We start from the raw sequence: 19,703 nt of genomic DNA, 5'->3' as shown, positions 1-19,703 counted from the left end.
GGAGTTTGGGATTCCTTGGGACTGGGATTTTGTGGATTGATATTCCTTGGGGTTGGGATTTTGTAAATTTGGGATTCTTTGGCATTGAGATTCCATGGGATTGAGATCCTTAGGGTTGGGATTTTGGGAGTTTGGGATTCCTTGAGGTTGAGATTCCATGGCATTAGGATTCCTTGGGGTTGGGATTTTGTAAATTCGGGATTCCTTGGGATTTTGTGAATTTGGGATTCCCGAGGTTGGGATTTTGCAAATTTGGGATTCCTTGGGACTGGGATTTTGTGGATTGATATTCCTTGGGATTGGGATTTTGCAAATTTGGGATTCCTTGGCATTGAGATTCCATGGGAATGAGATCCAAAGGGTTGGAATTTAGGAGTTTGATATTCCTTGAGGTTGAGATTCCATAAAATTAGGATTCCTGGGGGTTGGGATTTTGTAAATTCGGGATTCCTTGGGATTTTGGAATTTGGGATTCCCGAGGTTGGGATTTTGCAAATTTGGGACTCCTACTGGGATTTTGTAAATTGATATTCCTGGGGTTGGGATTTTGTAAATTTGGGATTCCTTGGCATTGAGATTCCATGGGAAGGGATTCCTTGGGGTTGGAATTTCTAGGGTTTGATATTCCTTGGGGTTGGGATTTCGTAAATTTGGGATTCCTGGGGTTGGGATTTTGTAAATTTGGGACTCCTTGGGGTTGAGAGTTCTTGGGATTGAGATTCCTAGGATTGGGATTTTGTGGGTTTGGGATTCCTTGGCATTGAGATACCATGGGATTGTTATTCAATAGGGTTGGGATTCCTTGGGATTTGGGATTCCATGGGATTGAGATTCCTTGGGTTTGGGATTTCTTGGCATTGAGATTTCATTGGATTTGGGATTCCCGAGGTTGGAATTCTGTAGGTTTGCAGTTCCATGGGGTTGGGATTTTTTGGGATTGAGATTCCTGGGATTCCTGAGATTGCAATTCCATAGGATTGAGATCCATGGGGTTGGGATTTTGTGGGATTGAGATTCCTGGGATTGGGGTTTTGGGAGTTTGGGATTCCTCAGAGTTGGGATTTTGTAAATTTGGGATTCCTTGGGGTTGAGACTCCATAGGATTGAGATTCCTTAGGGTTGGAGTTTTGTGGGATTGAGATTCCACAGGGTCAACATTCCAGGGAGATTCCCCTGGGAATTTCTCCAGGCTCTTCCCCAATCCCTGCGAGTTTCCCCCAAAAGCTCCTCCAGGAATTTCCTCCTGGGGATCAAACCCCCCAGTCCAGCTCCTCCCACACCCCAAACCCCTCCAATCCTGAGTTTTCCCAGATCTTCCCGAGTTTTTCCCGAGTTTTCCCAGTTGTTTTTCCCGGATTTTCCCGAGTTTTTCCCAAGTTTTTCCCAATTTCCCTAACCCCCTGTCTGTGTTGCAGCTGGCTGAGCTGAAGCAGGAGTGTTTGGCTCCAGTTTTTCTGGGATTTTCCCAGTTGTTTTTCCCAGATTTTCCCAATTTCCTCTCTTTCAGCTGGCCAAGCTGAAGCAGGAGTGTTTGGCTTGAGTTTTTCCCGGATTTTCCCAGTTGTTTTTCCCAGTTTTCCCCAGTTTTTCCCAATCCCTGTCTCTTGCAGCTGGCGGAGCTGAAGCAGGAGTGTTTGGCTCAGGTTTTCCCAGTTTTTCCAGTTATTTTTCCCAACTTCCCTGTCTTTTCCAGCTGGCCGAGCTGAAGCAGGAGTGTTTGGCTCCAGTTTTTCCCAGTTATTTTTCCCAAATTTTCCCAATTTCCTCTTTTCCAGCTGGCAGAGCTGAAGCAGGAGTGTTTGGCTCCAGTTTTTCTGGGATTTTCCCAGTTATTTTTCCCAATTTCCCCAATTTCAGCTGGCAGAGCTGAAGCAGGAGTGTTTGGCTCAGGTTTTCCCAGTTTTTCCAGTTATTTTTCCCAATTTCCTCTTTTCCAGCTGGCAGAGCTGAAGCAGGAGTGTTTGGCTCCAGTTTTTCTGGGATTTTCCCAGTTATTTTTCCCAATTTCCTCTCTTGCAGCTGGCAGAGCTGAAGCAGGAGTGTTTGGCTCCAGTTTTTCTGGGATTTTCCCAGTTATTTTTCCCAATTCCCTGTCTTTTCCAGCTGGCAGAGCTGAAGCAGGAGTGTTTGGCTCCAGTTTTTCCCAGTTGTTTTTCCCGGATTTTCCCAGATTTTCCCAGTTATTTTTCCCAATTTCCCTGTCTTTTCCAGCTGGCAGAGCTGAAGCAGGAGTGTTTGGCTCGCGGCTTGGAGGCCAAAGGGAACAAACAGGATCTCATCAATCGCCTGCAGGCTTACCTGGAGGAGCACGGTGAGAGACAAATACCGGGAATTGGGATCCGAATCTTGGGAATTGGGAGCTGATTCTGGGAACTGGGAGCTGAATCCCAGGAATGGGGATCTGATTCTGGGAATTGGGAGCCGAATATTGGGAATTGGGATCCGAATATTGGGAATTGGGATCTGAATATTGGGAATTCTGACCCAAATCCTGGGAATTCTGACCCAAATCCTGGGAATTGGGAGCAGGTTTCTGGGAATTGGGATCCGAATATTGGGAATTGGGATCCAAATATTGGGAATTGGGAGCTGATTCTGGGAATTGGGAGCTGAATCCCAGGAATGGGGATCTGATTCTGGGAATTGGGAGCCGAATATTGGGAATTGGGATCCGAATATTGGGAATTGGGAGCTGGATTCGGGAATTGGGATCCGAATATTGGGAATTCTGACCCAAATCCTGGGAATTGGGAGCTGGTTTCTGGGAATTGGGATCCGAATATTGGGAATTGGGATCCAAATATTGGGAATTCTGGCATAAATCATGGGAATTGGAATCCAAATCTTGGGAATTCTGACCAAATCCCAGGAATTGGGAGCTGGATCTGGCAATTGGGATCCGAATATTGGGAATTGGGATCCGAATATTGGGAATTGGGATCTGAATATTGGGAATTGGGATCTGAATATTGGGAATTGGGATCTGAATATTGGGAATTCTGACCCAAATCCTGGGAATTGGGATCCGAATATTGGGAATTGGGATCCAAATATTGGGAATTCTGACATAAATCCTGGGAATTGGGATCCAAATATCAAATTGGGAGCTGGATTCTGGGAGTTGGGAGCTGAAAACTGGGAATTGGGAGCTGAATTCTGGGAATTCTGCACCAAATATTGGGAATTGTGACCCGAATCTCGGGAATTGGGAGCTGAATATTGGGAATTCTGCACCATATATTGGGAATTCTGACATAAATCCTGGGAGCTGGGATCCAAATATTGGGAATTCTGACCAAAATCCTGGGAATTGTGATCCAAAATCCTGGGAATTCCGACCCAAATATGGGGAATTGGGGTCTGAATATTGGGAATTGTGACCAAAATCCTGGGAATTCTGACCTGAGTCCTGGGAAGTGGGATTCAAATATTGGGAATTGTCACCTGAATCCCAGGAATTATGATTCAAATCCTGGGAATTCTTACCTGAATCCAGGGAATTCCACCCTAATCCTGGGAATTGTGACCCAAATCCTGGGAATTCTGAGCCAATCCCAGGAATTCTGACCTTAATCCTGGGCATTGTGATCCAAATATTGGGAATTCTGACCCAAATCCCAGGAATTGTGACCCAAATCCTGGGAATTCTACCCCAAATCCCATCTGGAATTCTCTCCCCTCGTTCCCCAGTGAAATTCCAGTTTTCTGGGGATTTTTTGGGGGATTTTTTTTTTATTTTTGGGGATTATTTTAGGATTTTGGGGATTCTTTGGGATTTTTTTGGGGAGGATTTTTTGGGGGGATTTGGGACTTTCAGGTGATTTTTAGGGATTTTTTTGGGATTTTTTTGGGATTTCTCGGGGATTCTTTGGCAATTTTTTGCAGGATTTTTCGGGGATTTTTTTGGCAATTTTTTGGGGATGTTTTGGGGATTTTTGGAGGATTTTTTTGGGATATTTTTGGGGGATTTTTTTTGATTTTTCTATTCCAATCCCTGCGTGGTTTGTTTGATTTCCCAGCCGAGGAAGAAGCCAACGAGGAGGATGTGCTGGGAGAGGAGATCGAGGTGAGCAGATTTTGGGATAATTCTGCTTTTCCAGAACCTTCAGCCGGAATGAGGAACATTCCAGAACCTTGGGGAGCTTCAGCCAAAAGTTCTTTTTGTTTTCACCTTTATTTCTGGTTTTTTTCCACCTTTACTTCTACTTTTTTCCACTTTTATTTTGCTTTTTTGCTACTTTTATTTGTGTTTTTTTCCATTTTCTATTTTTTTTCCACTTTTATTTCTGTTTTTTTCTACTTTTATTTCTGTTTCTTTTTCCACCTTCTACTTTTTTTCCACTTTTATTTCTTTTTTTTTTCCTGCTTTATTTCCCTTTTCCCCCACATTTGTTTCTCTTCTTTTCCACCTTTACTTCTACTTTTTTTCCACCTTTATTTCTCTTTTTTTTCCACCTTTATTTCTCTTTTTTTTTTCCCACCTTTATTTCTCTTTTTTCCTGCCTTTATTTCTGTTTTTTCTCACTTTTACTTGTGGTTTTTTCTGCCTTGACTTCTAGTTTTTTTCCACTTTTATTTCTGTTTTTTCCACTTTTATTTCTGGTTTTTTCACCTTTATTTCTCTATTTCTCTTTATTTTGTTTTCCATTTTTATTCCTTTTCTTCCCTTTTATTCCCATTTTTGTCTTTATTCCCTTTTTCCTTTTTTATTATTTTTCTCCTTTATTCTCTTTTCGCCTTTATTTTCTTTTCCCTACTTTTCTTCTCTTAATTTAGATTTAATTCTCTTTATTCTTTTTTTCTGCCTTCATTTCTTTTTGTTCTTTATTTCCTTTTTTCCCATTTATTCAGAAATTTGGGAATTTTGGGGCTCAGATGGCTTTGGGGAGAAAGTTTTGATGGATTTCCCATGGATTTCCATGGATTTCCATGGATTTTCCATGGATTTTGCATGTATTTTCATGCATTTTTTGTGGATTTTCATGCATTTCCATGAATCTCCTGTGGATTTCCCTTGGATTTCCTTGGATTTTTCATGCATTTTTTGTGGATTTTCATGGATCTTCCATCCATTTTTCATGAATTCCCCATGGATTTTCCATAGATTTCTGTGGATTTCCTGTGGATTTTCCATGGATTTTAATGGATTTTTCCATGGATTTTTCCATGGATTTTAATGGATTTTTCATGGATTTCCATGGATTTCCATGGATTTTCCATTGATTTCCATGGATTTTTCTGGATTTCCCATTGATTTCCCTGGATTCTCCATGCATCTTCATGCATTTTTTGTGGATTTCCCTGGGTTTTCCATGGATTTCCACAGATTTTTCATGGATTTTCTGTTGATTTCCCTGGATTCTCATGGATTTCCCTTGGATTTTCATGCATTTTTTGTGGATTTTCATGGATTTTCCATGGATTTCCATGGATTTTGTGGGGATTTTCATGGATTCTCATGGATTTCCCCTGATTTCCATGGATTTCCCTGGATTTTCCATGCATTTTCATGCATTTTTCCTAGATTTCCTGTGGATTTCCATGGATTTGAATGGATTTTCCATAGATTTCCATGGATTTCCATTGGTTTTCATGGATTTTCCATTGGTTTTCATGGATTTTTCTGGATTTCCGTGGATTTTCTTGGGTTTCCCGTGGATTTTCCATAGATTTTAATGGCTTTCCCTGGATTTTTCATGGATTTTCATGGATTTCCCATGAATTTCCATGGATTTTCCCTGGATTTCCCGGGATTCTCCATGCATTTTCATGCATTTTTTGTAGATTTCGTTGGATTTCCCACAGATTTCCTGTGGATTTCCATGAATTTCCTGTGGATTTCCTTGGATTTTCCCTGGATTTTCCATGCATTTTCATGGATTTTCCATGGATTTTCCATGCATTTTCATGGATTTTCCATGGATTTTCCGTGCATTTTTCTTGGATTTCCCATGGAGGATTTCCCATGGAGGGTTTCCTATGGATTTCTCATGGATTTCCCTGATTTCTCATGGATTTTCATGGATTTCTCATGCATTTTTCTTGGATTTCCCATGGATGATTTCCTATGGAGGGTTTCCCATGGATGATTTCCCATGGATTTCCCTGCTTTCCCTGATTTCCCATGGATTTCCATGGATTTCCCATGGATTTCCCATGGATTTCCCATGGATTTTGCACACATTTTTTTGGCTTTTCCCTGATTCCCCAATTTCCCCAGGAGGAGGAGCCGAAGCCCGCCGAGGTTCCAGCGAAGGTGGAGGAAATTCCAGCCAAGTCACCGGATGTGTGAGAAACTGAGGAGTTGGGAAATCTGGGAATGGGGGATGGGAGAGGAAATCCTGGGAGCTGGGATTGGCTGGGATTCCTTGGGATTGGTTGGGATTTGGTCCGTGGGGTTAGGATTCCTTGGGAATGAGGGAATTCCTTGGGATTGAGAGGATTCGTTGGGATGGAGACTTCCTGGGATTGAGATTTCTTGGAGTCCAGATTCCAGGGATTGGGATTTTGTGGATGGAGAGAATTCCTTGGGATTGGGATTTTTTTGGCATTGAGATTCCCAGGGTTCGGATTTTGGGATTGAGAGAATTCCATGGGATTGAGAGGATTTCCTTGGGATTGAGGGAATTCCTTGGGATTGGGAGGATTCCTTGGGATTGAGAGGATTTCTTGGGATGGGGATTTTTTGGGATTAAAAGAATTCCATGAGATTGGGATTCTTTGGGATTGAGAAGATTCCATTGATTGAGAGAATTCCATGGGATTGAGGGGATTTCTTGGGATTGAGAGAATTCCATGGGGTTGAGAGGATTCCATGGGATTGAGGGAATTCCTTGGGATAGGGATTTTTTGGGATTGAGATTTCTGGGGCTGGGATTCTTGGGATTGAGATTCCTTGGATATAAAGGACTCCTTGGGATTGAGAGGATTCCTTGGGATTGAGAGGATTCCTTGGGATTGGGAGAATTCTTTGGGATTGAGGGAATTCCTTGGGATTGAGAGAAGTCTTTAGGATTGAGAGGATTTCTTGGGATTGAGACTTCCTGGGATTGGGATTTCTTGGATTGAGAGAATTCCTTGGGATGGGGATTTTTTGGGATTGAGATTCCATGGCTTGAGATTCCTTGGATATAAAGAATTCCTTGGGGTTGGGAGGATTTCTTTGGGATTGAGAGAATTCCTTGGGATGGAGAGGATTCCATGGGATGGGGAGACTTCCATGAGGTTGAGAAAATTCCATGGGATTGAGAGGATTCCTGGGATTGAGGGAATTCTTTAGGATTGAGAGGATTCTTTGGGATTGAGAGGATTCCTTGGGATTGGGAACATTTGTTGGGGTTGGGATTTCTTGGGGTTGAGATTCTTTGGGATTGAGATAATTCCTTGGGACTGAGATTCCACAGGGTGAGGGTTCTGTGGGGTTGAAATTCCTTGGGATTGACATTCCAGGGATTGGGATTTCTTGGATTGAGAGGATTCATTGGGATTGAGATTTCTTGGATTGGGAGAATTCCCTGGGATTGAGATTGCTTGGGTTGAGAAAATTCCTTGGATTGAGATTCCATCAGATTGAGATTTTAAGGGATTGAGATTCCTTGGGATTGAGAGAATTCCTTGGGATTGAGAGAATTCCATGGGGTTGGGATTTCTGACATTTCTTAGATTGAGATTCTTTGGGATTGGGAAGAATTCCTTAGGATTGAGATTCCATAGGGTGAGGGTTCTGTGGGGTTGAAATTCCTTGGGATTGAGATTTTAAGGGATTGAGATTCCTTGGATTGAGAGAATTCCATGGGATTGGGGATTCCTGGGTTTGGGATTCCTTGGATTGAGAGAATTCCTTGGGTTGAAATTCCATAGGATTGAGACTCCAGGGTTTGGGATTTCTTGGATTGGGAGGATTCCTTGGGATTGAAATTCCTTGGGATTGAAGTTCCAGGAATTGGAATTTCTTGGATTGAGAGAATTCCATAGGATTGAGATTCCTTGGATTGAAAGAATTCCAGGGGTTGAGAGAATTCCTTGGGATTGAGGATTCCTGGGTTTGGGATTTCTTGGGATTGAGAGGATTCCATGGGGTTGAGGGAATTCCGTAGGATTGAGGGAATTCCTTGGGATTGGGGTTTTTTGGGATTGAGATTTTCAGGGTTGGGATTCTTGGGATTGAGGATTCCAGGGTTGGGATTCCTTGGGGTTGAGAGGATTCCATGGGGTGAGGATTCCCCATCCCTGGAAGGAATTCCCAGAGAATTCCTCGTTCCTGGGAACAGACTGGGATAATTGGGAAGTTCTCCAGCTGGGAATGGTTTGGGATTGGAGGAATTTCCTGATCCCAAATCCAGGGAAGCTCCTGGGCAGGAGGGGGCGCTGGAGACTGGGAAATCCCAAATCCTGATCCCAAATCCCAAATCCTGATCCCAAATCCCAACTCCTGATCCCAAATCCCAAATCTTAAATTCCAACTCCTGATCCTAACTCCGGATCCCAACTCCTGATCCCAAATCCTAAATCCTGATCCCAGATCCTGATCCTAAATCCCAAATCCTAAATCCTGATCCCAAATGCCAAATCCTGATCCCAAATCCTAAATCCTGTTCCCAAATCCTGATCCCAAATCCCAATCCTGATCCCAAATCCTGATCCCAAATCCTAACTCCTGATCCTGATCCCAAATCCTAAATCCTGATCCCAGATCCTGATTCTAAATCCCAAATCCTGATCCCAAACCTGGAATTCAGGACAGAAAAAAACCCCTGGGATTTGAGGCAGAAAAATCTAGGAATTCAGGGTAGAAAAATCTGGGAATTTAGATCCAAAAATCCAGGAATTCAGGGTAGGAAAAGGTGGGAATTTGGGGCAGAAAAACCTGAGAATTCAGGGAGGAAAAACCTGGAATTCAGAAAAAGAAAACCCTGGGAATTCAGGGTGGAAAAATCTGGGAATTCAGGACAGAAAATCTGGGAATTCAGAAGAGAAAAACCTAAAATTCAGAAAAACTGGGAATTCAGAGCAGGAAAACCAGGAATTCAGGAAAAACACCCTGAGAATTCAGGGCAGGAAAACCTTTGGAATCCATCCTGAGCTCCAAATTCCAGGAAAATCCCCCCAAAATCCCAGGAAAATCCCCCTAAATTCCAGGAAAATCCTCCCAAATTCCAGGAAAATCCCCAAAATCCCAGCAGCTTTTCCCCAAATTCCCTGGGAATTCTGGAATTCCCTGCCCATTCCCAACTTTTTCCCAATTTTTCTTTTCCAGGATCACGGAGAAGAAAGTGGTGAAAATCACCTCAGAGATTTCCCAGATGGAGGTAAAATTCCCAGTTTTTTTCTGAGGATTCCTGAGGATTTCTGGGTCATTTTGGGGGAATTTTCCATCCTTGGAATTGGATCTTTCCAGGACTTTTTCCAAGATTTTTTCCCAAGATTATTCCAGGATTTTTCCAAGATTATTCCAGGATTTTTCCAAGATTTTTCCGGGATTTTTCCAGGATATTTCCAGGATTTTTCCAGGATTTCCCCCCTCCTCCCAGCCTGCAGCAGCTTTTCCTGCATTCCCAGGAAATCCTGGAATAATCTGAACCTTTTTTGGGATCATTTTCCAGCTGGAATTTTGGGATTTTGGGATGGAATTCCCAGAGAATTCCCCACAATCCCATTTTTCCCCATTTTTCCCAAATTTCTGCTCCCCAAACTCTCTGCTCCCTCTGGAAAAACTCCAAATTCCCAGAATTTCCTTCCATCCTCACTCCATTCCCTCTTCCAGCACAATTCCCAGTTTTCCAACTATTTTCCCATTAGTTTTCCTCTGTTTTCCCATTGTTTTCTCACTCTTTTCCCAGGTTTTTTTCCCAATATTTTCCCCCTTTTTTCCCCACAATTTCCCCACTCTTTTCTCTGGTTTTTTCCATATTTTTTCCCCCTTTTTTTCCACTCTTTTCCCATGATTTTCCCCCTCTTTTCCCACTGTTTTCCCCCTATTTTCCCTGGTTTTTTCCCCTTTTTTTTTGGTATTTTCTCTGTTTTTTCCCACTCTTTCCCCCCATTTTTCCTGCTATTTTCCCACTGTTTTTTCCCACTGTTTTCCCACTGTTTTCCCATTATTTTTCCCCTTTTTTCCCTCATTTTTCCTGCTGTTTTCCCACTTTTTTTCTCACTCTTTTCCCTGTTTTTTTTCCCCATTTTCCCATTATTTTCTCCCTATTTTCCCTGCTTTTTCCCAACTCTTTTCCCATTTTTTCCTCACTGTTTTCCCTGTTTTTTTCTGGTTTTTTTTCTGTTTTTTTCCATTTCTTTCCCTGTTTTTTTCCCTGTTTTCCCACTATTTTTCCTCTGTTTTCCCTGCTATTTTCCCATTATTTTCCCACTCTTTTCCCTGTTTTTTCCCCATTTTCCCATTATTTTCTCCCTATTTTCCCACTCTTTTCCCACTGTTTTCTGGGGTTTTTTCTGTGTTTTTTTTCCATTTCTTTTCCTGTTTTTTTTCCCTCTTTTCCCACCATTTTTCCACTATTTTCCCATTATTTTCCCATTATTTTCTCCCTATTTTCCCACTATTTTCCTGCTGTTTCTCCACTCTTTTCCCTGTATTTTCTCATTATTTTCTCATTATTTTCCCAATATTTTCCCACTATTTTCCCTGCTTTTTCCCAACTCTTTTCCCATTTTTCCCCACTGTTTTCCCTGGTTTTTCTGTTGTTTTTTTCCGTTTCTTTCCCTGTTTTTTTTCTCTGTTTTCTCCCTCTTTTTCCCCACTGTTTTCCACTATTTTCCCTGCTATTTTTCCATTTTTCCCCACTCTTTTCCCAGTTTTTCCTGCTGTTTTTCTCTGTTTTCCCACTTTTTTCCTCACTCTTTCCCCTGTTTTTTCCCCATTTTCCCATTATTTTCCTGCTATTTTCCCCACTATTTCCCTGCTATTTCCCCACTCTTTTCCCAGCTTTTTTCCCTCTGTTTTTCCATTATTTTCCCATTTTTTCCCATTGTTTTTTCCCTCAGTTTTCCCACTCTTTTCCCATTATTTTCCCACTCTTTCCCCTGTTTTTTCCCCATTTTCCCATTATTTTCTCCCTATTTTCCCTGCTTTTTTCCCAACTCTTTTCCCATTTTTTCCCCACTGTTTTTTTCTGGATTTTTTCCATTTCTTTCCCTGTTTTTTTTCTCTCTTTTCTCCCTTTTTTTCCCACTCTTTTTCCTCTGTTTTCCCACTTTTTTCCCACTCTTTTCCCTTTTTTTTCCCCAATTTTCCCATTATTTTCTCCCTATTTCCCCACTCTTTTCCCACTGTTTTCTGGGTTTTTTTCTGTGGTTTTTTTCCATTTCTTTTCCTGGTTTTTCCCCTCTTTTTCCACTGTTTTTCCACTATTTTTCCACTATTTTTCCACTATTTTCCCATTATTTTCCCACTATTTTCCCACTATTTTCCCTGCTGTTTCTCCACTCTTTTCCCTGTATTTTCTCATTATTTTCCCAATATTTCCTCACTATTTTCCCTGCTTTTTCCCAACTCTTTTCCCATTTTTCCCCACTGTTTTCCCTGTTTTTTTCTGGTTTTTTTCCATTTCTTTCCCTGTTTTTTTCCTCTCTTTTCTCAGTCTTTTTTCCCCACTGTTTTCCACTATTTTCCTGCTATTTTTCCATTTTTTTCCTCACTCTTTTCCCACTTTTTTCCCACTCTTTTCCCTGTTTTTTTCCCCATTTTCCCATTATTTTCTCCTTATTTTCCCACTATTTTCCCTGCTTTTTTCCCAACTCTTTTCCCATTTTTTCCACACTGTTTTCCCTGTTTTTTCTGTGGTTTTGTTCAATTTCTTTCCCTGTTTTTTTCTCTCTTTTCTCCCTTTTTTCCCACTGTTTTCCCTCTGTTTTCCCACTTTTTCCCCACTCTTTTCCCCTTTTTTTTCCCCATTTTCCCATTATTTTCTCCCTATTTTCCTCACTATTTTCCCACTGTTTTCCCCACTCTTTTCCCTGTTTTTTTTCTGTTTTTTTCCATTTCTTTCCCTGTTTTTTCCCCTCTTTCCCCACTATTTTTCCACTATTTTCCTGCTATTTTCCCCATTATTTTCCCACTCTTTTCCCTGTTTTTTTCCCCCATTTTCCCATTATTTTCTCCCTATTTTCCCTGCTTTTTCTGTGGTTTTTTTTCCATTTCTTTCCCTGTTTTTTTCCTTTTTTTCCCACTGTTTTTCACTATTTTCCTGCTATTTTCCCATTATTTCCCCACTTTTTTCCAACTCTTTTCCCTGTTTTTTTCTGTGGTTTTTTTCCATTTCTTTCCCTTTTTCCCCCTATTTTTCCCACTATTTTTCCCACTATTTTCCCATTATTTCCCCACTTTTTTTTCCCACTTTTTTTCCCACTCTTTTCCCTGTTTTTTCCCCAAGTTTCCCATTATTTTCTCCCTATTTTCCCACCCTTTTCCCACTGTTTTCTGGGTTTTTTTCTGTGATTTTTTTCCATTTCTTTTCCTGGTTTTTCCCCTCTTTTCCCACTGTTTTCCCACTATTTTTCCACTATTTTCCTGCTATTTTCCCATTATTTTCTCCCTATTTTCCCAGCTTTTTTCCAACTCTTTTCCCTGTTTTTTCTGTGTTTTTTTCCATTTCTTTCCCTTTTTCTCCCTCTTTTCCCACTATTTTTCCCCCTATTTTTCCCACTATTTTCCCACTATTTTCCCATTATTTTCCCACTTTTTTCCCACTTTTTTTTCCCACTTTTTTCCCACTCTTTTCCCTGTTTTTCCCCCATTTTCCCATTATTTTCTCCCTATTTTCCCTGCTGTTTTCCCACTGTTTTTCCTGGTTTTTTTCTGTGTTGTTTTCCTTTTTTTCCTCTGTTTTCCCCTCTTTTCCCACTATTTTTTCTCACTCTTTTCCCTGCTATTTTCCCATTTTTCCCCCAATTTTCCCTCTGTTTTCCCCCTTTTTCCCCACTTTTTTCCCTGTTTTTCCCCCATTTTCCCATTATTTTCTCCCTCTTTTCCTCATTATTTTCCCACTGTTTTCCCTGTTTTTTCTGTATTTTTTCCCTGTTTTTTTCCCTGTTTCCCCCCTCTTTTTCCTCTATTTTATCACTATTTTCCCTGCTATTTTCCCATTATTTTCCCACTCTTTTCCCTGGTTTTTTCCCAATTTTCCCATTATTGTTTCTCTCTTTTCCCCACTGTTTTCCACTCTTTTTCCCCTATTTTCTCCCTATTTTCTCTGCTATTTTCCCTGTTCTTCCCCACTTTTTTCCCCACTTTTTTCTGGGTTTTTTTCTATGTTTTTTTCCATTTCTTTCCCTGTTTTTTTTCACTGTTTTTCCCACTGTTTCCCCCCTATTTTCTACCTAATTTCTGGGATTTTTTCCCCATTATTTCCTCATTTTTCCCATTATTTTCTCTCCTATTTCCCCATTATTTTCACTGCTATTTTCCCATTTTCCCTTTATTTTTCTGCTATTTTCCCCATTATTCCCCATTATTTCCCCACTATTTTCACTGCTATTTTCCCTGTTTTTCCCCATTATTTTCCCATTCTTTCTCTGCTATTTTCCCCATTATTCCCCATTATTTCCCCATTATTTTCTCTGTTATTTCCCCATTATTTCTCATTATTGTCTCTGCTATTTTCCCTGTTTTTCCCCATTATTTCCCATTATTTTCTCTGCTATTTCTCCATTATTTTCTCTGCTATTTTCCCATTTTCCCACTATTTTCTCTGCTATTTTCCCATTATTTTCTCTGTTATTTTCCCATTATTTTCCCATTCTTTCTCTGCTATTTTCCCATTTTTCCCCATTATTTTCTCTGCTATTTTCCCTGTTTTTTCCCATTATTTTCCCTGCTATTTCCCCATTTTTCCCATTCTTTCTCTGCTATTTTCCCCATTATTCCCCATTATTTTCCCATTATTTCCCCATTCTTTCCCTGCTATTTTCCCATTATTTTCTCTGTTATTTTCCCATTATTTCTCATTATTTTCTCTGTTATTTTCCCTGTTTTTCCCCATTATTCCCCCATTATTTCCATTGTTATTTTCCCATTCTTCCCCCCTATTTTCTCTGCTCTTTCCCCATTATTTCCATTGCTATTTTCCCATTCTTCCCCCCTATTTTCTCTGCTCTTTCCCTGCTGTTTTCCATCATTTCCCTGCTGCTTTCCCAGCATTTGGGGATTTAATCTGTTTGTGTTGCTGATTCCTGCAGGGAGCTTGGCTGAGTGCAGGGAGTGTGACCTTGGCAGGGAATGGGAAAATAGTTCTTCCTTTATTCCTTTTTTCACTTTATTTTGCCTTTTTTCCACTTTTTTTTGCACTTTTTTTCCTCTTTTTTTCCTCTTTTTTTCCTCTTTTTTTCCTCTTTTTTTCCTCTTTTTTTCCTCTTTTTTTCCCCTTTTTTTCCCCTTTTTTTCCCCTTTTTTTCCCCTTTTTTTCCCCTTTTTTTCCCCTTTTTTTCCTCTTTTTTTCCTCTTTTTTTCCTCTTTTTTTCCTCATTTTTCTTCTTTTTCTTTTTTTCCTCTTTTTTCCCTTTTTTCCTTTTCCCTTTTTCCCTTTTTCCCATTTTCCCACTTTTCCACCTTTTTCCCTCTTTTTTTCCTCTTTTTTCCTTTTCTTTTTCCTCTTTTTTCCCCTTTTTTCCCCCTTTTTTTCCACTTTTTTCCCCCTTCTTTCCTCCTTTTCCCCCTTTTTTCCCACTTTTTCCACTTTTTTCCATTTTTTCCCCACTTTTTCCCCCCCTTTTTCCCCAGTTTCCCTTTTTTCCCCTTTTTCTCCCCTTTTTCCCCAATTTTTTCCTATATTTTTCCTTTTTTTCCCCTTTTTCCCCCATTTTCCCCTTTTCCCCCCTTTTTTCCTCTTTTTTCCCCCTTTTTTCTCTTTTATTTTCCCTTTTTTCCCTTTTTTCCCACTTTTTTCCCCTTTTTTCCCTCTTTATTCCCCTTTTTCCACTTTTATTTTCCTTTTTTCCCCTTTTATTCCCCTTTTTCCCCTTTATTTCCTTTTGTTTTTTCATCTTTATTTTCTTTTCCTCCTCTATTTTTCTTGCTTTTATCACTTTATTTCCATTCCTTTTCCGCCTTTATTCCCTTTTTTCCATTTTTATTTTCCCTTTTCCCACTTTTTTTCCCCTTTCTTTTCCCATTTTTCCACTTTTATTTTCTTTCCCTTTTCCACTTTTATTTTCCTTATTTTCCTCTCTTTATTCCCTTTTTTCCTCTTTATTTTCCTTCGTTTTTTCATCTTTATTTCCTTTTTCTTCTCTATTTTTCATGCTTTTATCCCTTTATTTCCATTTCTTTTTTCTCTTTATTCCTTTTCCCTCTTTATTCCCATTTTTCCATCTTTATTTTCCTTCCCTTTCCCACTTTTATTTCCCTTATTTTTCCTCCTTTATTCCCCTTTTTTCCACTTTATTTCCTTTATTTTTCCCCCTTTATTTCCCATTTTATCCTCATTTTTCCCCTTTATTTCCCTTTCTTTTTCCATCTTTTTCTTTTTCTCTTTTATTTTTTTTTCTGTTATCACTTTATTTCCATTCCTTTTTCCTCTTTATTCCCATTTTTCCATATTTTTTTTTCCCTTTCCCACTTTTATTTCTCTTATTTTTCCCCCTTTATTCCCATTTTATTCCCCTTTTTCCACTTTATTTCCCTTCATTTTCTCTTCTTTATTTTTCTTTTCTCCTCTTTATTTTCCTTCCTTTTCCCCTTTATTTTTTTCCCTTTTTATTCCCCATTTTATTCCCTTTTTTCCCCTTTATTTCATTTTGGTTTTTTCCCTCTTTATTCCCATTTTTCCACTTTTATTTTCCTTATTTTTCCCCCTTTATCCCCATTTTATTCCCATTTTTCCACTTTATTTCTCTTTGTTTTTTCATCTTTATTTTCTTTTTTCTCTGCTTTTCTTGCTTTTCTCCCTTTATTTCCATTCCTTTTCCTCCTTTATTACCTTTTCACCCTTTATTCCCATTTTTCCATCTTTATTTTCACTTTTCCCACTTTTATTTCCCATTTTTTCCACTTTTATTTTCCCTTTTCCCACCTTTATTTTCCTTCCCTTATTCACTTTTTTCCCCCCTTTTTTCCCCATTTTTGTCTCTTTATTTCCCATTTTATTCTCTTTGCTTTTTCCTTTATTTTCCTTCCTTTTCCCACTTTTATTCCCATTTTTCCCTCTTTTTATCCCCATTTTTTCCTTCCTTCCTTTCCCATTCCAAATCCATTTTCCCCAATTTTTCCAACTTTTTTTCCTGTTTTTTTTCCCTCTTTTTCCCTCTTTTTCTGCCAGTTTTTCCCTCAGTTTTTCCCAGTTTTTCTCAATTTTTTTCCCAGTTTCTCCCTGTTTTTCCCCCAGTTTTTCCCTGTTTTTTTCTCTCTTTTTTTTCCCAGTTTTTCCCTTTTTTTTTCTCTCTTTTTTCCCTGTTTTTCCCCAATTTTTTTCTCCAGGTTTTCCCCAGTTTTTCACTGCTTTTTTCACTGGTTTTCCCCAGTTTTTCCCTCTTTTTTCCCCATTTTTTCCTGTTTTTTCTCCAATTTTTCCGCAGTTTTTCCCTGGTTTTTCCCTTGTTTTTCCCCTAGTTTTTTTCCCTTTTTTCCCTGGTTTTCTCTGGTTTTTTTCCCATTTCCCCCCTTTTTTTCCATGGTTTTTTCCATGTTTTTTCCCCATTATTTGCTCTGGTTTTTCCCAGTTTTTCCCTGTTTTTTTCCGTTTTTCTCTATTTTTCCCTGTTTTTCTCTGCTTTTCTCCCTGTTTTCTCCCTGTTTTTTCCATTTTTTTTCTGGTTTTTTTCCCAGTTTTCCCTGTTTTTTCCCTTTTTTTTTTCTCTATTTTTCTCCCTATTTTTTCTCCTCTTTTTCCCCATTTTTCCCTCTTTTTTTCAGTTTTTTCACAGTTTTTTTCCTAGTTTTCCCCTGTTTTTCCCCAGGATTTCTTGGTTTTTTCCCCATTATTTCCCCTGTTTTTCTTTGTTTTTTCCTGTTTTTTTCCCTCTTTTTCCTCTCTTTTTTTCCCAGTTTTTCCCCATTTTTCCCCCATTTTCTCCCTATTTTCCCCTGATTTTTCCCTGTTCTTTTCCCAATTTTTCATGTTTTTTCCCTGTTTTTCCCCCTGTTTTTCTCTATTTTTTCCTGTTTTTTCTCTGATTTTCTCCCTGTTTTTTCCCCATTTTTCCCAATTTCTTTCCTGTTTTTCCCTGTTTTTTTCCCAGTTTTTCTTGGGTTTTTTCCCATTATTTCCCCTGTTTTTCCCTCTCTTTTTTCCCAGTTTTTCCTGTTTTTTCCCCATTTTTCCCCCATTTTTCCCCTATTTTCCCCTCTTTTTCTCTCAGTTTTTCCCTGTTTTTTCCCATTTTTCCCTGTGTTTTTTCCCTGTTTTTCTCTATTTTTCCCTGTTTTTCCTCTGCTTTTCTCCCTGTTTCTCTCTGGTTTTTCCATTTTTTCCCCTATTTTTTTCTCTGCTTTTCTCCCTTTTTTTTTCCTATTTTTTCCCCTCTTTTTCCCCATTTTTCCCAATTTCTTCCCTGTTTTTCCCTGGTTTTTTCCCAGTTTTTCTTAGGTTTTTTTCCCATTATTTCCCCTGTTTTTCTCCCTCTTTTCTCCCTCTTTTTTCCCTCTTTTTTCCCTCTTTTTTCCCTCTTTTTTCCCTCTTTTTTCCCTCTTTTTTCCCTCTTTTTTCCCTCTTTTTTCCCTCTTTTTTCCCTCTTTTTTCCCTCTTTTTTCCCCTGTTTTTCTCTCAGTTTTTCCCTGTTTTTTCCCTGCTTTTCCCTGTGTTTTTTCCCTGTTTTTCTCTATTTTTCCCTATTTTTTCTCTGCTTTTCTCCCTGTTTTTTTTTCCTATTTTTCCCCTATTTTTCCCTGTTTTTTCCTTGCTTCTTTCCCCCTTTTTTCCCAGTTTTTTCCCATTTTTTTCCCATTTTTTCCCTGTTTTTCCCCATTTCTGGCTCCCTTCCCACTCCACATTCCTTCCTCTCCCAACTCTGAGGATCAACAACTTTTCTGGAGATTTTCCAGCAATTTCTGCTCCTCTGGAGCCACAAAAATCACCTTTTTCCTGATTTTTTTTCCCTTTCTGAGCTGATTTGGGACTAAAAATCACCTAAAATTCACCTGGAAATTTGGGAAAATAATTTTCCCAAAGAAATAAATAACCTGGAGAACAAAAATCATGGAAAAAGTTCCTTTTGGAGCAAAATTCCTGGATTTTTAATGAAAAAACTGGGAATTTTGGGGATTTTTTCCATGTTTTTTTCCATTTCTGAGCTGATTTTGGCCTAAAATTCACCTGGAATTTCTCAGGATTTTGGGAAAATAATTATTCTAAAGAAATAAATAACCTGAGGGGAGAAAAAATATGGAAAAAGTTCCTTTTGGAGCAAAAATAATTGGATTTTTTTATTAAAAACTGGGAAATTTGGGGATTTTTTCTAAGTTTTTTTTCCATTTCTGAGCTGATTTTGGCCTAAAAATCACCTAAAATTCACCTGGAATTTCTCAGGATTTTGGGAAAATAATTTTCCCAAAGAAATAAATAACCTGGAGAAAAAAAAAAACATGGAAAAAGTTTTTTTTGGAGCAAAATTCCATGGATTTTTAATGAAAAACTGGGAATTTTGGGGATTTTTTCCAAGGTTTTTTCCCTTTCTGAGCTGATTTGGGACTAAAAATCACCTAAAATTCACTTATAAATTTGGGAAAATAATTTTCCCAAAGAAATAAATAACCTGAGGGGAGAAAAAACATGGAAAAAGTTCATTTTGGAGCAAAATTCCTGGATTTTTCATTAAAAAATGGGAATTTTGGGGTTTTTTTCTAAGGTTTTCTCCATTTCTGAGCTGATTTGGGACTAAAAATCACCTAAAATTCACCTGGAATTTCTCAGGATTTTGGGAAAAAGATTTTCCCAAAGAAATGAATTTCCTGGGGAAAAAAAAAACTTGGAAAAAGTTCCTTTTGGAGCAAAATTCCTGGATTTTTAATGAAAAAAATGGGAATTTTGGGGATTTTTTCCAAGGTTTTTTCCCATTTCTGAGCTTTTCCTGCCTGAAATTCCCATGGAATTTTGGGAAAAAATGGGAAAAATTAGATTTTCCTCCTGGAATTTCTATGGAATATCAGAGTCAAAAAAAAAGAGGAAAAAATCAGGTTTTTTTCACCTGGAATTTCTATGAAATATCAGAGTAAAAAATGGGAAAAATGAGATTTTTTTTTTAACCTTAAATTTCTATGGAATTTCTGAGCAAAAAATGGGAAAAATTAATTTTTTCCACTTGGAATTTCTATGGAATTTCTCAGTCAAAAAATGTGGAAAAATGAGATTTTCCACTTGGAATTCCCATGGAATTTTAGGGGGAAAATGGGAAAAATGAGATTTTTTTCCCCCTGGAATTTCTATGGAATATCTGAGTAAAAAATGGGAAAAATTAGATTTTCCCACCTGGAATTCCCATGGAATATTTCTGAGTAAAAAATGGGAAAAATCCTCTTTTTTTCACTTGGAATTCTTCGGGAATTTCTGAATAAAAAATGGGAAAAACTAGTTTTTCTCAACTGGAATTCTTATGGAATATCTGAGTGAAAAAATGGGAAAAATGAGATTTTTTTCACTTGGAATTCCTATGGAATTTTGGGGGAAAATTAGGTTTTCCCACTTGTAATTCCTATGGAATATCTCAGAGTAAAAAATGGGAAAAATGAGATTTTTCCCACTTGGAATTCTTACAGAATTTGA

The 19,703-nt window shown here is 38.7% G+C and overlaps 1 protein-coding gene across 1 annotated transcript in view; it reads left to right on the top strand.

Moving 5' to 3' along the window:
- SARNP (SAP domain containing ribonucleoprotein) overlaps positions 1-19,703 on the top strand; it is a 31,511-nt gene that overhangs the window by 1,441 nt on the left and 10,367 nt on the right. The window contains exons 2-5 of the mRNA XM_085041248.1: positions 2,212-2,311; positions 4,020-4,066; positions 6,221-6,288; positions 9,257-9,308. Of these exons, the coding sequence (XP_084897374.1) occupies positions 2,212-2,311; positions 4,020-4,066; positions 6,221-6,288; positions 9,257-9,308 (267 nt within the window). The remainder of the gene's footprint in view (positions 1-2,211; positions 2,312-4,019; positions 4,067-6,220; positions 6,289-9,256; positions 9,309-19,703) is intronic.

Source organism: Lichenostomus cassidix, chromosome 29 (genome assembly GCF_008360975.1).
Source record: "Lichenostomus cassidix isolate B80296 chromosome 29, HeHo_3.0, whole genome shotgun sequence".
NCBI classification, from domain to species: Eukaryota; Metazoa; Chordata; class Aves; order Passeriformes; family Meliphagidae; genus Lichenostomus; species Lichenostomus cassidix.
The sequence above is the reverse complement of the archived record's forward strand: the minus strand, read 5'-3'. Positions and strand labels throughout refer to the sequence as shown.